At 29.1% G+C, this 20,160-nt stretch overlaps 1 protein-coding gene across 5 annotated transcripts in view; it reads right to left on the bottom strand.

Annotated features, from left to right (window-relative positions):
• The window catches only part of LOC142324219 (uncharacterized), a 107,910-nt gene that overhangs the window by 42,620 nt on the left and 45,130 nt on the right, over positions 1 to 20,160 (bottom strand). For all 5 annotated transcript variants that reach the window (XM_075365028.1, XM_075365030.1, XM_075365029.1 and 2 more), the window contains one exon: positions 14,845 to 14,982. In XM_075365028.1, coding sequence (XP_075221143.1) covers positions 14,845 to 14,982 — 138 coding nt within the window. The remainder of the gene's footprint in view (positions 1 to 14,844; positions 14,983 to 20,160) is intronic.

The raw sequence follows: 20,160 nt of genomic DNA, 5'->3' as shown, positions 1-20,160 counted from the left end.
AAAATGCAATTTTATCATTATAGTAACATAGTTAAACAGTTTAAATACAAAATAAAGGTGGTACATAAAGTATGACATTTGTGTACATAATGGTAGTTATCAAACCTCCAAATCAATTTAAGCATTAGATGATTATAATTTAACAACTAATTCTTTTGGAAAATGATCAATCCATAAAATAAATTTAAGTTCATAAATAAATAACATGATTTATTTATGCTTTTAAAATTAATGTATACATTTTGAATATTCTTATCTTGAATATTATGTATTTTTTCTCTGTGAAAATTCAACTAAAAAATTAAATTATATATATATTTTATTTAAGCCAATGAAGTAAAATTAAAAATTTACAGTAGATGAAAACATTACCAGTTTGTTTTATATGTAACACTAATTCATTTTTATATTTATTATAAATTACAATTTTTTTTTGTCTTCAGTCATTTGACTGATTTGATGCAGTTCTCCAAGATTCCCTATCTAGTGCTAGTTGTTTCATTTCTGTATACCTCCTACATCCTACATCCCTAACAGTTTGTTTTACATATTCCAAACGTTGCCTGCCTGCACAATTTTTTCCTTCTATCTGACCCTCTAATATTAAAGTGACTATTCCAGTTTGGCTTAATATGTGGCCTATAAGTCTGTTTCTTCTTTTAACTATATTTTTCCAAATGCTGCCTTCTTCATCGATAAAGTGTTTATTCTAATTCTGATGTAAGAAAACATACGTACAGTATTTCAGAACTATTTAATGTTTTTATTCTAGTCAGCAAAAAGGTGATTAATGTATTATTTAATATTTACTGCTAACAAGCCCTGTTTTCTATATTTTAATTCCCATGATTTTTATCTCTAATCTTATACCACTGAAGTAAATGCAATCAGTATTTAGACGACCTAACATTAAATATCCAATTGTAATAAAACACCCATTTACTGCACAATGAAAGACATAAATGTACTCGTCAAAATGTTTTGCGATAGTATTTCAGATAAATACTGATTGCAGTAATGGAATAAATTTTGCATTACTGCAATCAGTATTGTTGATTTCAGTACAGTAATCTTTACCTTACGTTGGTAAGGTATTTGACTATAATACCATATATTTTATCCCCCCTACATAGTAATGTCAAATCACACAATGTAAGTACAGTCCTTACACACAGGGCTTTGCAGCAGGTGCATGGAGCAAGTGGAGCAACAAATCTTTACTCGGAGCAACATGGAAATTTGTAGTATTTTGCTGCTCCGATGTATATATTTTTGTAATATTTGAGCTGGTGAGAATAGAAGTGACATAAGTCATAAAATTTAAAAATTGAGTTAAGTTGATGTGTGAAATCCTCTGACATAGTTCTGTTTTATTTAGAATGAAAATGGCTTTAGTCATTAGTACAGAAATTCACCACTAGGAACGGCACTAATATTCATTTCTTACATTTGATTTTTCAATAAAAATTTTAACAAACCATTAAATGTTAAACTAAATTTCTTCAATTGGCCAAAAAGTGACTTACGCCACTTTCATTCTCACCGACTCATTTTTCTTTGTTAAGTTTACAACACTGGTATTATTAAAAATGTGACAAACTTGTCAAGCAATACATAACCTAACTATTTTTGCGCCTGGTCGTGAGTGTGAGAATCGTTCATTTCTGTTAGCAATCAGTTTGTTGTAATTGTAATTGTAATTTTTAATTTGTTTCCCGAGGTAAGATTATTATTATTTGGTTATTTTGTATGCACAATTGTTTATATGCATTATTTCTAAAATAAAAACACTTAAATGTTTGATTATTTAAGACATGGTGTCAAACCAAAATTTAAAACTATCACTGCTGATACACAGTCGATTTACGAAAGAGCTTAAAGAGATTTTCGTATTTGAATATGATAACAGGAAGAAGACGTCAGTTATAAACAAGATGGAACGCATTATAAATGGCAAATCTATACAATGCAACTTCAAGGCAAGTGGAACTAGTGTGTTGAAAATGTTCAATCTTTGGCAGCATGTGAAGCGCAATCATCCTGAAATTTAGGAATGGTTACTTAAAAAGAAGGATCCACTGCAACAAAAAATGTAATCACAAAAATTTTACCATTGCATTTTCATGTCATAAGAAATGCAGAACTGATCGACCAAAAACTGATACGTATTTAGCATTGTTGAAGATTACAATCGCTATGGATAGTAATACTTTCCGCAAGGGACTTGTTGAGATGGTTTGTATGAGTATGACACCACTCACTACATTCACATTAAATAACAAAGGATTCCAAAAAATTACTGGTGAAATGGCTCAGAAGCTTAGTGTACCAACAGGACATGATGCTGTTCGTAACTTAGTAAAAAGCACAGCAGAGTCTACTCACATCAATTTAAGACAAACTTTAAAAGGACAATCACGCTGTTTAAAGCTAGATGCTTACAACCCATGGAAATAAAAATTTTCTTCCCATCAATGTAGAATTTTGGAATAAAAAAAGCAAGAAACTGAAATAAAAACAATGGATATTATTGATACTGAAGGAAGGCATAACTCATTATATGTGAAAAATCAGATTAAAGAAACTTTAAACAAATTTGAAATCAATGAACAGCAAGTACTAAGTATTTGAGTAAATAATGCAGAAAACATGACATGTGCTGTAAATAAACTTTGAGATCGTGGAAATATTTCCCAGGATAAAGAAGATGAAAAAACTGAAAACATTGAAGAAATGAAGGTAGACATTTTGCAACAATGGGTTAAAGATACAGGCAACGTGCTCCTCAGATAAATCCTTAGCTAATTCTCAACCTCATGAAGTACAAAACACAGAGGATCCCCCCATGCGATAGTTCAAACCCAAACAATTCTGCATAAAGTTTATCAAGTCATGTATTAGCTTGTAATCCTTTGCTACCTTTCGTTTCCTTGACTTGATGACACTGAAGCCATCACACCAAGTGTTTCCTCTCCCATTTTTGAATGGAGAGATGTCACAGCCAACCCGCATCAATTTTACAATCAATGTAATTTCCCACAACGGGTACAATCCCATAAGTAGAAAATTCCCGCAGCTTGTAATAGTTAGACCAAAACCTCCTCTTTAATTGGAAGATTGAAATCAGAACATCCCCCTTCTGATCAAAAACCTTCAAAATTCTAGTAGTCAATTTTAAAATGCACTCAGAAATAACAAAACTTAAAGGTTAATTTATATGATTAGCTACAAAAATGAAAACTAGAAAAAAAAATTAAACCTTTATAAATGAAGAAGCTATAAAACATTAAAGCGCTTAAAACAAAACACACTAACTGAAAAACATTTATGTTTAAATAGAAATACTTAATAATAGAAAATAAAATAAAACAAAGGACTTGAATTAATATTAAAATTAATCTTCAAGCTTTAAACTTCTAGATCCACTTAATCAAAGCGTTGTATAGAGTTCAAACACCAATTAAAATATTTATTCATTAAAAAAGCAATATTTTAAAATGTTTGTATAATATCAGTACTAACAGTTATTTATCAAGTTGTTATCTTTCACTTAAAATAATTTTACATCAGAAATTATAATTATAAATATTATCACATTAATCATACTCCTAAATTCATAAAAGTCATCCAGTGATCGATTTATTTTTTGATCCCATGTTACTTTCTAATATTATTGCGATTTATATTTTTGTAAATAAAAATATATGAAATGCGTGTTAAAATATAATAACAGTCTAATGTCAAAAACATAACTGAGATGGATTGTTTGATAATCATTTTATTAAAATTGGGTAGCCATTCCTGAGTAAATTGTACAGTTGTAGGGAACCAAGTGTGAAACCAAATGTTCAGCTAGCAGAATATAACTAAAATCAAACCTCAAAATAAGAATGGATGAAATAATTTAAATTATTAACCCTGTTAAATTTTAACAGTAAACAAAAGAAAATTCATTTCAAACCAATGTTTTAAGTTCCCTCTCTTTTCTTGATCTTGTTTATTGATCCAATATGCATTCAATAAATAAATTCATAATATAACATATACTAGCTGTAATCAAAATAGAGAGAATTCAAATAATTTAAATAATAATAATAATAATAAGAGGAATGCTGGCTTCTGATGTGAAAACTAGCAACATTCATTATTATTATTAAAGTACTCATTTACTGAGTTTTACAATCAGGCACTGTTTAATATTATTATCCTGTAACAATAGTGGCATTCTGTTGTAATTAATGAGTAAAATATTAACTGATACACAGCGAGCTTGTTTGCATTGGTTTTTTATTTTTTACACATATACATGTAAAGATTGCAAATAATGAGAAAACTCACACGATTGGTAATTTAAAAGCAAAGAAACAATTTATTTAACTTTCAATTCATCAAAAGATAGTGACAGAAGCAATCCGTAGTTTCTTTGACATCATTTAGAATTATTCAAATTCTTGAAAAATAGTGTGATCTGAAAAATAAACTTTGAATATTACATAATTTAATTTACGAGTATATTTTGAAGAGGACTAAGCAATATAGAGAACATAAATGGGCAACAGGGTTCAACATACTTACAAATTTTACTGGCATAAAGAATTATGACTATTTCTAAAAGGCAAAATTAAACATCTCAATATTATAAATTTACTTTTAAACTTTAATTTACTTTTATTTAAAGGGGGCTAAAGGCTTTAGGAAGGAGGCATGCGCTTTCTGGATAACATTGTCTATTTCAATTTTTGCAGATGGTTAAACACACTTTGTCAAAAGCTCACTTATTCTATTATTCCTATCTTTGTGAATTATGAGGGGTTAAAGGGCTATGACCACTTGGAGGGGGGGGGGGAAAGACACTTTTGGTACATCTGTTTCTCAATTTAAATATTTAGAACGGTTTTGAAATAAAGGGGTTCAGATCTAGCAATATTTCAACTTTGTTTTTTAATTTAGTGCGATAGGAATATTGAATTTCTTGAAAGCAAGGGGTCTGAACCTTTTGAACAATACTATATTATTTTACTTTTTCTGAAGACAGAACACATATTGAAAAAGAGCTCGAGCACTATAATAATTTAATCTTTGTAAATTAGAAGGGAAGGGTTCTTTTGGGATTAAGGGAAGCCTCATGAATATCATTATGAATGTTAATTTTTTCATATGGTTAAACATATTTTGACAAAAAAACTATACAAAATAATTTTAATTTTTTTGAAAGGAGATAAGGGACTAGAACTCTTTATGAGCAAAGGGATATTTCCATCTTGGATGTAATTATTTTAATTTTTTCTTTAGTAGAAACACCGGAAAAGAATGCTTAAAAATTGTAATATTTTAATTTTTATTATTTTAGGGGAATCAGGGGCTAGAGACCCTTGAGAGCTGAGGTAATCTAATCTTCCCAGCCATAATTATTCTTTTAATCTTTTCTTCAAATAAAATGAATTTGAAGAATACTCTCAATACCAGTATTTCCTAAGCGGCTAGGGTATGTAGCTTCAGGGAACAAGATTGACTGAACATGGGGTATTGTGGATTTGAAATTTTTTTGATTGGCAATACTTTTTAACAAAATCCATTTAAATAAACTGCATTATTTGAACTTTTGTGAGTTGAATGTGGCAAAGAGCTAGAGCTCCTAGAGTAATAATATGACCTAATGTATTTAACATCTTAATGTTTTTACTTTTTCAGCTAGAGCACTATTTATTGCAGTTTTAAAAACATAACGAAGGGAAAGTTGGTCTGTATTTTGATATCTCCAATCTGGGTTAATATACATTGTGAAAATGTTCAAACAATTTCTATACATGGAACATTAATGGAATTCAATTTTGAACAAAATTAAAAACGGACAGGGATAGCTTTCACATTTTTAATTCTTGACTTCTTGTATGGTGGTCATGGAAAGTTGATCTTTAGTACATTGAAGGTTCCTTCAAAAATACTAGAATTATTTAAAATTCCAAAGTTTCAAGTTAATCGAATTTAGTGGTGTGAGTTACTCAATATTATTTCTAAACAGCTTTTGGCTCCTACCTTCAAAACCTATTGCCCAAAAAGTTGAAATTTGGCACAAATATTTTGCTGTTAATAAACCTATTTCTAGCTTGATCTACAACCCCGTTAGACAAGAGGGCATTATGTACCTATAATTTCTTTTAGTTAACTGTAATTTTTTTTTACCTTTATTAAGTAACATTGCACTGAACTGGGCCAACTTATTAAGTGAATATTACTCCAGAAAATAAACTTTTAAGCACCCCTCCCAAAAAAGTATAATTCCATTCAGGGACCCATAAATAAAATATAACTTTTTTTAATTGTAATTTTCATGACTGAAAATCAAACTATATTTGTATTAAATGTAGACGATATGCAAATTTAAAAGAAAACTCAAGTTGGATCCCCAACTTAACAATTTAAAAATTTCTTTAATTTTTTTATAATTTTTGATACTACATCTGTTTTTCAAATTGTAGGCTATTATTCAAAATATTTTATGAAGTAGATGTTGACTGATGGGGCTCAAATGGACCCAAATGTCCATTTGGGTCCTGACCCAACCCAGGACATAAATAAAAATTAAGTTAGATATTTTTAAATAACTAAAAATAAAAAATAGTAAGATAATGCTTTTGAGGGTATGTACCCTCAAGTATCTACTACACAAGTGAATAAAAGCGAAGCAAATTTCTTGTCATCTTCAATAAATTTGCATATTTTTACACCACCACCAGTAATATATAACAAAGAAATAATCTCAAGAAAAGCTTTTTCTTATCCTTTTTACATTTTTCAGCCCATTCAATAGGCGTCAATAGCATTTAGGCCCATTCAATAGCAATCGATACGTAGTATTCGATAGTAGTAATTATATTATGTTTATTAAAAAAAATACATAAACTACTAAAATTATTATCTCTACCAGAATAGCTAACATATAATATATAAAACTGATATGTAGTATACAAAATGCTTATCTATCCCCTCCTGTAAATATAAATAAGTTCAGAACGGTGAAGACTGCACCGTTCTGAAAGTAAAAATGGCAGAATCAAAAAGGGACTATCCATAATGGGGCTATACATTAAATCAATTACAGTTCATGAAAAGCAAAAAAACAATGATGTTTATGATGAGATCATTGAAGGAAAACCACAAAGATCTTATCGCTTCATCTGGCATAATTTTAGAGCTTGAAAAATACAGAGGATAAAATACAGACATATTCTCTTCTTACACAATTAGAATGGTGTTCAAAACTAGGATTTTTACTTTCTGTTAACAACACCGCTTTCTTATTGGAGACAGCATGACAAGAAATTTGCAGAGAATATCAGATGTTGAATAAACACCAGATTACTAGGAAAGCATATCAGTTTCTTTACAGAACAAAAGTTGTTTTAAAGAATTCAAAAGCAGAATATAAACTGTGTACACCGGCGTGCAACTGTGAGGAAAGGATGGCATATGTAATGAAAATTTACATGTAATGTTAATGTGGTCTTTGAGGATATTAGTGTATATTTTGTTGAACAAGCTGAAATGAAAACTGTAAGTATTTTGGATAAGATGAGAGAGCAACAAATATTCAAGAGGTAAGAAGAGGAAAATATGTCGAAGAATGTGACACGTATTGAGGTCAATAACAAAAGGAGAAGGGACAAAACTGGCAAATAAAGGACTGTAAGGATATGGGCTCGACTGCAATTTACAAAAGCTGCCAGCTCTATGAGATTTATCCATTTAATTACATTATTATGAAGAATGTGTTCACTTATCAGAACTTCATCACAAACTATCAGAATCAATTCTCACTATCGGCATTGAAAGTTTTCATCACACCAAAATCATATAGCCAATGAATTATAAGTGTTAAAGACTTCAAAGAAAAAAGAATTCTCAATCTGACGTGCTTATAATTTGTTCCTACAATTTAAAAATTCCTTAACTGTTATCAGACATCAAGCTAAAATTTCATGCAAGGCTCTCAAAATGATATAAAGAGATATGTAAAAAGTCATTTGACCTTTATTTTCTTTTCTTGTTTAGCCTCCGGTAACTACTATTTAGATAATACTTAAGAGGATGAATGAGAATGATATGAATGAGTGTAAATGAAGTGTAGTCTTGTACATTCTCAGTTCGACTATTCCTGAGATGTGTGGTTAATTGAAATTCAACCAACAAAAAACACCGGTATCCATGATATAGTATTCAAACCTGAGTAAAAATAACTGGCCTAACTAGGACTTGAACGCTGGAACTCTTGGCTTCCAAATCAGCTGATTTGGGAAGACGCGTTCACCACTAGACCAACCCGGTGGGTTAAGGTTAGGATGCACTAAATTTAGCTATCATTTTCATTGATTATTTACGAAAACCATTAATGATACCGTACGAAATATGTAATAATTAATTTTTTCCCTAATTATGTTATGTGCTTAAGGTATTGACCTATAAGCAAAATTTGTTTCAAGATTCTTTAGAAATAACTTTTAGTACTCTCATTAAAAATCTGTTATGGTTACATTTTTCCTTATAACTTAAAGTATCTTAAAATAGAAAGATGTAGGTGGCCAAGCGGTAACTGCTTGGCCATATCTCTGAGATATCACTTGTCTGAATGTTTTTGCTTGGGGTTTTATTATAAATTATACCAAAGAAAATATTGAGATTTTAATGATTTAACACAAAAAATTTAAAGGTGCTTGGTCTAATAATGCCGCAGATGCTCCAAACACCTAGCAGGAGTTAGATTATTGTCTAGGCATCTGACCAGCTAAAAAAAGTGCATACACTGAAGTTGACTAACCTACATTAGAACATGACGAGTTGCTAAGTTTAGTAAAAAAAAAGAAGAAGAACGTTATTAACATGTACTTTTGGATACTTTTAGTCTGGACATCCTGTAGATTATGAAGTGTGTGTGTGTGTGTGTGTGTATATATATATATATATATATATATATATATATATATATATATATATATATATATATAAAACAAAACAAAGAAAATATTATTTATAATATATAATTAATATAATATCTTATAAGATATAAATAATACAATGATAATAGATTTATAATAATTAAAATAAAAACACCTAATACTGCATGATATTTTTTTAATTCTTACAAATTAGCACTTCTGTGGTACACACCTTTTCATCAATGTATTTAATGTGTTTTAATACGTCTGATGAAGTGCATACTGCAAAAGCGCTAATATGTATATTTACACATATAGGGTGAGAAACATAAAACTGAACTGAGAGAGCTTGGAATTGCAGTTATTTGAACGTTACCTTTAACACTTCTATTAACATCATTATTGGTTGTGAATGTTACTACTCTAATCTACTGCTGTCAGTTGTAAACTATTCATGGTTTACTGCAATAAGTTTTGTTCCTTAAGTTGTGCTTTTCTGATGCCTTAATAGCTCAAGGAATGGATTACTATTTTGGAAGCTAATCACTGTTCTTAAATCCTTTCCAGGAACACATTAAATATTCGCTAAAAAATTTCTGACTAATAGAATCCCATCTAAGAGCAGCATACACAATTCAGTTAGAAAAAGGCATAACAAAAGGTTGAATGAATAATCCAAGAATAAAAAGAAAAAATAGGCCAAAAAAGAAGAAAATTGTTTTAAACAATTTTCAATTGTTAAACATTGATTTCCAACGACTTAACTATTAAATCAGCTTGGTGGGTGAAAAAAAATATATACACACACACACACACACACACAAACAAGTTGAGATACTGTATGTATCCAAAATTTACATAATGCAAAGTTAACACGTGGAACACCAATTTTCCAGATGTCCAACTAACTACACTGCCTAAATTCAGACTATGTAATTAAAAAAAAATTAATACATTATTCGAAAAATGTAAAGACTATTCAAATACATATTTTCTTCAAAAGGACTCTTTTTATCAATCTTTATTTTACTGGAATTTTTAACTGAATCTTTGCAATTCGTTTAGCAAAAATAATACGTATAAAACCAACAATAACAAACATAACATCTAAAGTACAATTTAGAGAACTTTCAGACCCATTCATGATATGCACAAGGCTGATACAGGAAGATGGACTACCCCACTGTTCAATTGCGCCTTGGAATTCGCAATGAGGAGTGGTATGAAATAAATACCAAGGCAAAAGAAAACATAAAACTAAACTGCCTAGGCTTTACTGACGATCTAGTCCTCCTGGAAAATAGCATCCAAGAAGCCAAAACATAAATAAGTTCACCACTGGAGATACCACACAGAATAAGCTTAAAAATCTCTTTTTAAAAGAACAAAACTGATGTTAACTAACTTTCCACTTACAAACAAAATATCAGTAAATAATCAAGAGATTAAAAAAGTAGAAAAATTCATATACCTTCGAAAAATAGTCACATACAACTTAAACAAGAAAACCACATGCAGAAATAGAATCGACAAACTGTCAACAGCACAAAACCTCACTAACAACACACACAACAAAAAATGCCTCTCATAGCCACCAAACTCAAACATTACCGGTCGTCGTCCAACTGTAATAATATAAAGTAGTGAAACTATATTCCAAACAAGCCACACAGCATTCTAAAACTCGAAAGAATAGCAATGACCTGCATAAACAAAAACTACTACACAGAAGGGCACTGAAGGGTAATATAGAACAAGCCAGCTTATAAGGAAATGGAACCTGTAACGATCACAATATGAAAACCGAAAAAAGAATTCCATATGTTAAAAAAATAATTTTATCTCTAAGCCAATTTTTAAGTTAGATCTGGAGTAAGGCAAGCTACACATCTGTTCTCCACGTTTCCTAGTTTTTATAAATCACATTAGTTTAATTTAGTTATATGTTACATATACACGATTGAAGAGCTTAGTTAAAAACCACACCATATGGCAGAGTATTTCTTCACTAAAAGAGGATGAATATATTCTGGGCCCATCAAAGAATTAATTCGGCAAATGGCCTCTTCAACACCACTGTCAGTTAAAATAACATTTGCTACATACACAGCAGATGTATATTCACATATTTTAGTCAACATCACGTCCAGTTAGTTAATTATATAATTTTCGTCATTAAACTGAATAATAATAAAAGTACTTAAATTAGTTTTTGTGGAATTTCATAATTTCAAACCAAAATGTGAACTAAAAAATAAATGGGTGAAATAACAAAAAGGGATTAAAAACCATAATTAAAAAAATAAAATCAAAGAATTAAGACAGAAATATGCCAGGAAATGAAAAATCTTGTTGAATATTTTTTTATACGAATTTACTATCTATGGAATTTACAAAAACTATTACAAATATGAGTTTTAACTATTACAAATATGAGTTTTATTTTCTTAATGTGTGCGTTGTAATAAAATGAACAAAGTAACGTCACCATGGTCCAATTGGATTAGCATGATACGTAAACAATGTGTAATTATGTACTCAGGCCTACCATTCCTGAGAAATAAGGTGCCACCAAAGCATATCAGTATGCATGGTTTAGTTTTTAAATCCGTATAAAAGCAACTAACGTTTAGTAGGTTTGAACCTGATCTCTCTAAGAGAGAGATAACCTCTCTCTCTCTCAGAGAGAGAGAGAGAGAGAGAGAGACACAAAAAAAAATCAAAATCTCCAGGAGCTTAAAGAAGTTATAGATAAAGATTTTTGGCCCTTCTATGATGGACTTTCATTCAGTTATGCAGAAAAAGAGGAGCGCAATAGAACATGTTAAGGTAAAAAGAAATTTTAAAAAAATTTAAAGACAGGTGTCAACAAATTAATATTTTTAATAAAATAATATTATACTGTACATTTATGTAAAACTATAATGTATAGAACTGTTACTTTAAACTTTTAAGAGCGTTTTTATATTTTCACAATATACTAATGAAGCAACAGTTATTCATTAGTTTTATTTTTAGTTAGCAAACCTTATTATAATAATTCAATACAAAGTTTAATTTTTTGTTTATAAAAGTCTGATTAGTTATAATACAAGTCAGTAGGATAAGAAACTAATTAAATATCTCTTGTAATGTTACTATTTTTTTTTTGTCTTTAATTTTTAAGAATGTTTTTATATTTTCAGTGTACTAATGAAGCAATAGTTATTCATTAGTTTATTTTTAGTTTGTAAACCTAATGGTAATTAACTAATTAAATATCTCTTATAATGTATTTTTGTACTGTTATCTAAAAAATGAAAGTGTTTTGTTGTAAGTAACGTCTTTACATTCTATCTCTACAATTATTTTGTTTCCTAGTAATTTCAATAATTCAGAAAAACATTTTATAATATAAACCTAATAATATCATGAACACTTGTATTAGGTTTCAGTTCAAGAAAAGAGCAGGCAAAATTAAGTTTCTAGGCAGACAGATGTTTTTCAAAGCATATTTTTCAACTATAACTAAAACATCCAAGTTCAAAACGCCCTATGTAGCCGATTATTGTTTGACATAACCTACATGTTTTTTGAATCGTAAGAAATCTTCTAAGCAAGTAATAGATGAAAAAAAGAATTTATCTTAAATACAGGTAATTAGAAATCTTAGATTAAATTTATGATATAACTGTTATATTACATTCTGTTAATTCAATTTCAAAAGTTTTTCTGCTCTCCTGAAAAAATTAGAATGAATGACTATATAACTATTATATATATATTTATATATATATAACTATACAATTAAATATGCATTTTAATTGCTCTCATTTAAAGTGTAACATTCAACTCAGAAATAGGATATGCCACGTTTAAAAACAATTGCAGTTGCTGTTTTTAAGAGAACTGCAATTATTATTTTTAACAGATGGTAAGTTTTAAGCTAGAAACGTTTTGATTCTCAATGTGGGTGGTGGGTGAAAAAGTTTAACAATCAATTGTTTAAAAGAATATTACATAAAAAAAAAAAAAAAACATGGTGAATATTTGGACTGTACAACTATGCTGGCCAGGAGTTTGACTGTGTGGTTTGTCAAGCTCTTCATCATTTGGCCATTAACATTTTACTTTACTTTATAATCTTCAATCTCAAACATAAACAATAAAACAATAAATCTCAAACATTTTTAAGTGATCATAAAAACACAAGTATAAAACATAATTATGTATAAAATATAATTCTCAAGACTTATCTCTTCTATTAGAAGAGATACAATAATATGAATAATATCTGTATGACTAATAATTAAAATATAATAAAGCAGATCTTCAAATAATTACAGTTACGGCATTCATGATTTGTACATTTTGACAATCTTAAAATCTTACACAGTATACAGAAAGTAAGGCAAATCAGTAAGAATTTCAAATTAAAGTTTTATAAATTCTTAAATTAACAGTTTCACTCCAGTAGCAGTTATTTTAAATAAATAATATTTAGTTTATATTAATTTTAACAATAGTTTCATAAAATAAATCAACAGCACTTATGTATTGAATAACGCTAATGTACTGTCTTTTTCTAATTAGTCTTTGGAATGTAACGTATTACTTCAGAGGATTATATGTATGAACGTAAATGAAATTTAGTCATGTACAATCTCAGGTCAACCATTCCTAAGATGTCTGGTTATATTTGAAACTCAACCGCAAAAGGAAAACAGTTATTAATGATCTAGTATTCAAATCTGTTTAAAAGAAAGTTCTAAGGTTCAAATTCTAGTAAAGGCAGTACAGATATGTACTTTTATACAGGTTTGAATTTTACTAGATTAAGGATATTGGTATTGGGTTACAATTAACTGCCTATCTCAGGAATGGTCGACCTGAGACTGTACAAGACTAAACTCCATTTATATTCATATATATCATCATCTGAAGAAATATCTTGCAGCGATTCCAGAACCTAATCAGAAAAAGAGAGAATGGTAACGTACTAATTAATTTTTCAAAGTAATGCTTCTAAATAATTAAATTTTTTATAATGATTTAATAAATGTAATCTGATATTTTCATTGGCTTTTAATTATTGCTACTTAAAAATTATACCAAGAACATTCTAGTATCGAGTTAAATTTTAAAAGTGTTTATTTGGTTATTTGAAATACCAAATGAAGTTTTTCATTTGCCCAAGTAATTTCCTTTTCAGATAATGTGTATCTATGTCCAGAAACAGTTTACGGATTAACTTCTGTTAGTATTTCCTGTCGAGGTAATATTAGAATATCACTGTGTGCTGGAAAAACATAAAAAGGAGATGGACCTTGAAAGTGAGGAAAACTTACTTCCGCTTCTTCTGTTGATTCTTTTCTAGATAATACACAAACTAACCACAAAGCACCATTATAATGCACAAGACAAAACCTTTTATATCATAAATTTGAGGAAAACCAACTTCTCTTTCGTGCAAAACTTTAAGTTGTTCATATTCTTCATTTCTGGAAATAATTTTTGTTTTAAAATATCCTTTCCTGACTGGTAAAAAAGCACGCAACTTCTGAGTACCTTAGATTGCCATCGTTTTGCTAAATACTTTTCATTTGAAACAAATATGAAATTCATATTTTTAATATTTGACCAAGCCTAATAATAAAGCTGAGTGACTGTTGTTACTTGATCTTGCTATGGGCGTTGTAAACTTGCTTTTGATGTTAATCTTTTCTTTTAAGACTATCACCAAAACCAACAAATGCACTTTTTAATGTGATGTGGCAAACGAATGCCATTCTGCCCCTGGACCAAAGTCATCCTCATCATACATTAAATTCACAAAATTTTTACGATTTTTATATTGAGCTGCTGAGCCATCTGAGAAGTAAGTTTATTCACAATATTATACTATTCTTTTAAAAACTGAATTAGTTTTTACCTTTTTTAAGGTGACACTTTCATTTTCAACTTTAAAATTTTCTAATTTAACCAAGTTGGTCTCTTCAATTGCTAAAGGATCTTTTTCAATATCACCATTAATAACATCTAGCGGTTCCTCTTTCAGTTGTACTAAATCCTGTAATACAAAACAAAATATGAATGCTACAAATTAAATATGTTTATGATTATTTGTATAATTTATAAAATAAAAATAAATTGCAACTCTAATTGACTTACAACACACATTAACAGATCAGCGACTGTTATATTATTATTATTATTATTATTAGACGACTTTAATGTGCAAGGTTTTACATGAGAAAATCACAAAAACCTTTCTTTTGTTAAATATTAACATCCAAATTTAAATGTTAAAAATGCTAAAGACAGCAACAAAATTCTAGCAAGTACTTTGAAAAACTATTAAACTACGAGGAACCTAAGGTAAGATTTCAATTCCAAAATTCAGCAATATGAACTGACAAATCAAAAACACATAAGGAAATAAAAATAGACAAACTCATCAAGAAAATAAACAAGGTAACAGGTGATGGCTTGATTGCAGCAGAATTACAAAAGAATCATGCAAACAGCAAAGAAAAAACTTAAGAAAGAGATATGGAAAACTCAAAAAAATTCCATTAATACATCCACTACACAAATATGAAAATGATACAGAAGTAAATAACTACAAAAGGATTAACCTCTTACCTATGTCATACAAAATCCTTTCAAAAGGACTTCAAATTAGAATCTAATTAATCGCAGACTATGGCTAAAAACATTTACCAAAAAGACAGAATTCATAATCATCCAAGATTCCCTAAAGTTGCAAAATAAGCTCCAATGGTCTGTGAAAACAAAAAATATTATTTTAATTAAAATGATTTTTTTAAAATTTAAATCCATCTTGTAAACTACCCCCATTCCATTAAAAATGTAGAATTCTTAATTTTTTGATAGTATTAATTCTTTAGTATTTTTTGAAAAAAAAAAAAAGCTAAATTTTTCACCCCCTTTCTAGAAAATTACAACTTTGTTTATTTAGAATAATGGCTGTATTATTGTACTTTTTAAACCACTTTTAAAGTTTCTTTTTTATATTTATCACCATTCAGAGAGGGACAATTTTATTAAAAATTAATTTTACCTGAAACCTTTTCCTTGAGTATGGGAGCCCCCAAAATGAAAAAAAAATTTTTTCATTTATCAAGAAACAAAAAAATAGTCCCACCGTAAAACTTTCATTAATTCCTCCACAAATATAGAAATAATCACACTTTTTCAATTTTCTTATTACCTATTTATTATATAATTATAAATAAATATTTTTATGTAAAGATGTGAAAAAAAATGAATTCACAATTTCGGTTATTGTTTTTCAATAAAAAGTAATTATTCATCATTCATCAAATCATTTATCATAAAGATGCAAACTGAGCTTAAAATGATTGAATTGAAAAATGGATTACATAACTTGACCGACTAGGAAAGTTATGGAATTCACTGCTGGCTTTTTTAAACTGTTATAAATGCATTAATTTCAGTTAGGTGCATTTCATAATTTTATACAGAGTAAGTCAAGAGAAATACTCCTACCATTCGTGCCATTTATTGATTATTTGCATAACTTAATTTTTTAAATACCTCCACCATGTTTTAGTCTGTCCCACAGATTTTGCATTGCTGCTTTCATCCTTTTTTCTGAGATCGCTCCTATTTCTTCTTGTATGGAGGTATTGAGTTCATTAATTCTATTAGATCTGCTAATGAAACACTTTAGACTTCAGGTATCCCAGAGAAAATAGTCGCATACTGATGGCAGGCCTTTAGAACATGTTGGCCATACATCTCCTCTTCTGGAAATCACATGACCTGAAATATCTCACAAATCATCATCGTGGATGCTCTGGCAATACGATCAATTGCTTCACACTGCATTCATGTCGATCATACAACAAGGCAGTTCAAGAGCAAGAAGATCTTGCAACATCACTAGATATCCGTTAGAATAGACTATCACCACTTGTAGTTCCTCTTTACAGAAATAATTCTCTATGATTCCAAAAGCTTACCAGAGATCACCAGATGGTTACACATGGGCTGTTCAGAGGATGTATACGAAACTGTTAAGATTTTTATCAGACCGATAATGAAAATTTTGTTTGTTCACTCTGCCCGATAAATGAAAATGCACTTCATCACCCATCAGCAGGGCCATTTCACTGGTAAGCAAGTTAATAAATTTTGCACAATATGTCACCCAATTTTCTCATTTTTATCATACTCTATTAGATTTTGCACCATTATCATTTTATAAGGATAAAATTTCAAATCCTAGTGTAAAACAGTTTTATCAATGCTGTAGGATAAACGAAGGGCTACAGCATGCTTTCTGATTAGAAACATATTTGTTTATGAGTATGTATATATTCACAAACAACATACTAGCTTACAAAATAATACACAAACATCAATATGCTGACACAATCTTACTGTATGAAGTGAATGCAAAACATTAATAAAAATATAGCCAAAATATCCCGATAAAAAAACTCTTCAGTAACAAAAAATACAACATAAAATAAATAAAAATAAAAACAAACATAAACATTAAAAAATCACATTAACAAAGACTACGAGGAAATAGTTCATAAGTTTAAAAAAATTGGAATACAATATGGTTTTCAGAAGAAAAAGACAAATACAAACACCAATCACAGCATCCCTGCTATATATATATATATATATATATATATATATATATATATTGAAAGTTCTGAAATGGTCAAATAGGACACAGTTTCAAACTAGGATACAATGAACAGTTAAAAGCCATCTATAGTAAACCCAGTCACTGTACTCAAACTACCTCAAACTCAACATATTAATAAAAGCAGTAAGCTCTTATTAATGTGTATATAGCTATATTACACATACATAAAGATGAACAATATCTTAAATACATTGACACTGAATTTCAAGGATCTCTATGGTAGCTATACTAGCCTCTGTACTAGATCATACAGATCCATATGATGGGCTAACATCAAACAGCGAGTTGGTGTTCTTTTTAAAACTTTAGGTTCTTAATAAGGCTGTATAGTGCATTGTACAATGATTAGTTTGTACTTTCTGCACTTAGTTTTTTCTACAATTTTTTTTTATTTTTTAAAGATTTCACATCATTTATGAGAAACTTAAATAAGGTTTTTTCTCCATATTTCATTTATTCTAGATATTTTAACATCGCATTAAAACAAAGTCATTTATTTTTCTATTTTCTGCACTGGTTTCTTATGAAATGTTGAAATTTTTTTTAAAGTACATTTATTTATTAAATTTAATTTCCCTATTTCTCCCTCTTACACTTTCGCTGCCATCAGATCCTTTTATTATATTTACTTTTGCAATTACTTCTGGATTGTACATTCAATATAATATACTTTAAAATTATTGTAATTAACAATCTTTTGCAAAAATCTTCTACAGATTTATTTAACTACATTGATAATAATTCCATTTTTTCAATATAAATTCTTTATATAATTTTGTTTTTGATTCAGTTTCTATCTTATTGTCAAGTCTCCCCATTTTTTACGAACAGAAAAAAACAAAATTCCATAAGAAAAATATTTTCCAACAAACATAATGTAAATGTTACTAGATGTTAACGATTACTTGAACAAATGGTGGAAAAAAACACATTTCTTAAACATAAATGAAGGTATTTGAATTTCAATGGCCACACAGATGAGGCAAGATCCAGACTTACAGAAAGGACAAACTACACAGGTTCTTATGAGAAAATGATCACACATTATTACATTTTTAATGAGTTCTGACCATTAAGAAATATAAAGATGTTTTATATTAGACCCTCGTTAATGAGATCCTTGAAAAAATTATTCAGGTTAATGAGTTAAATAAATGGGAAAACCATTGCACCAAATATTTTAACACGCTTTAACATAATAAAATATTCCATAACAAAAAACAATGTTGTATTAAATAAATAGAAAATTTGAATCTAGCATACTTTCCAATTACAACTTAAAAATCTCTGTCTAATTAAAAACATCTACCCATAATACATAATAAATGCCAAGAGAAAGAACAGCAACACCAGTCACTGAAGATGGTTGCAAGAATAATTGAAAGCATTAAGTTTTACAAACTAAGTAATTATTAAATTTGGAGTGGTTTATCATTTAACAGTTGATAATTAACATAAATGTGTATACAAATCATATTCATCATGAGACTGATTGCAAAGTAAACAAATATAGATAATAATGCCAAAATATGATTTTCTAAACAAATAATACTACTTCTGAGTTAAGCAGTCCGGTGAATAGCGTACATTCATTTTACAAAAAAAAGGAGTAATTAATTAGTTTCTTTATTATCTATCCCAGTTTTTCTTTTAAGTGAGACATATATAAACGACCTGATGTAAAAGATGCACCATTAGCAATATTTTGTACTCTGAGAGTACAATATTCACTGTAGTAAGTTCCTTAATGAACAGAATGAAAGTGTCATTTGTATGGCTTAATACTGCCTGCATTTTAGTAGACCTGGCATGCCTTTAAGCAATCACACATTTGGTTCAGAAAAATCATTGGGAAACAACTACACTCCTCACTTTCCCAAGTTATACCTGAAGATGGCTACATGAATTTCAAGAATAACTTAAAATTCAAGTCAAGTCACCTACAACCATTATGGATATATCACTTAACATAACAGACATACAAATAACTTGTTACATGATAAATCCCCTGCAACAATGTGATATATCCAACAATATCAATGTGATATCCAACAGATCACACATAACATATAATGTAAGTAGCCCAATTCACCTGGCAACAAGTCTCAAAACTCTTTGCTGCAATACGATGTAATTGAATCTAAAGTAACAAAAAATTAGTAGTTTTTAATCATCACTTACTTTTCCCCACAGAAACCATAAATCTTGGTAATTAGAATGTAAGTTCACTACGTTATTTTTATCTGTAATATGTTGTTTTATGTTAATTCTACAATCCCTGGAACCCAGAATTTTGTCATAATTCTTGAACATTGTAAAAATGTAGATTATCCAGTTTGGTTGAGATGACTGATATCTATATAGGCTGAAGGTATGATCAGGACAAAATGGCCTGATTCCTATCATTGTTAAGTTTGTAGATCAGATTAAAAAGAAGAAATCTTTCATAGATGCAACAAGATAAACTTCTCACCATTTGGCTTTAGAAACCCATACTCCAGTGTGCACAAACAACTATTTGAGCAGTGAGAAGGTTGC

This window comes from Lycorma delicatula, chromosome 4 (assembly GCF_047948215.1).
Source record: "Lycorma delicatula isolate Av1 chromosome 4, ASM4794821v1, whole genome shotgun sequence".
NCBI classification, from domain to species: domain Eukaryota; kingdom Metazoa; phylum Arthropoda; class Insecta; order Hemiptera; family Fulgoridae; genus Lycorma; species Lycorma delicatula.
This window is presented reverse-complemented; position numbering and strand designations above follow the sequence as displayed.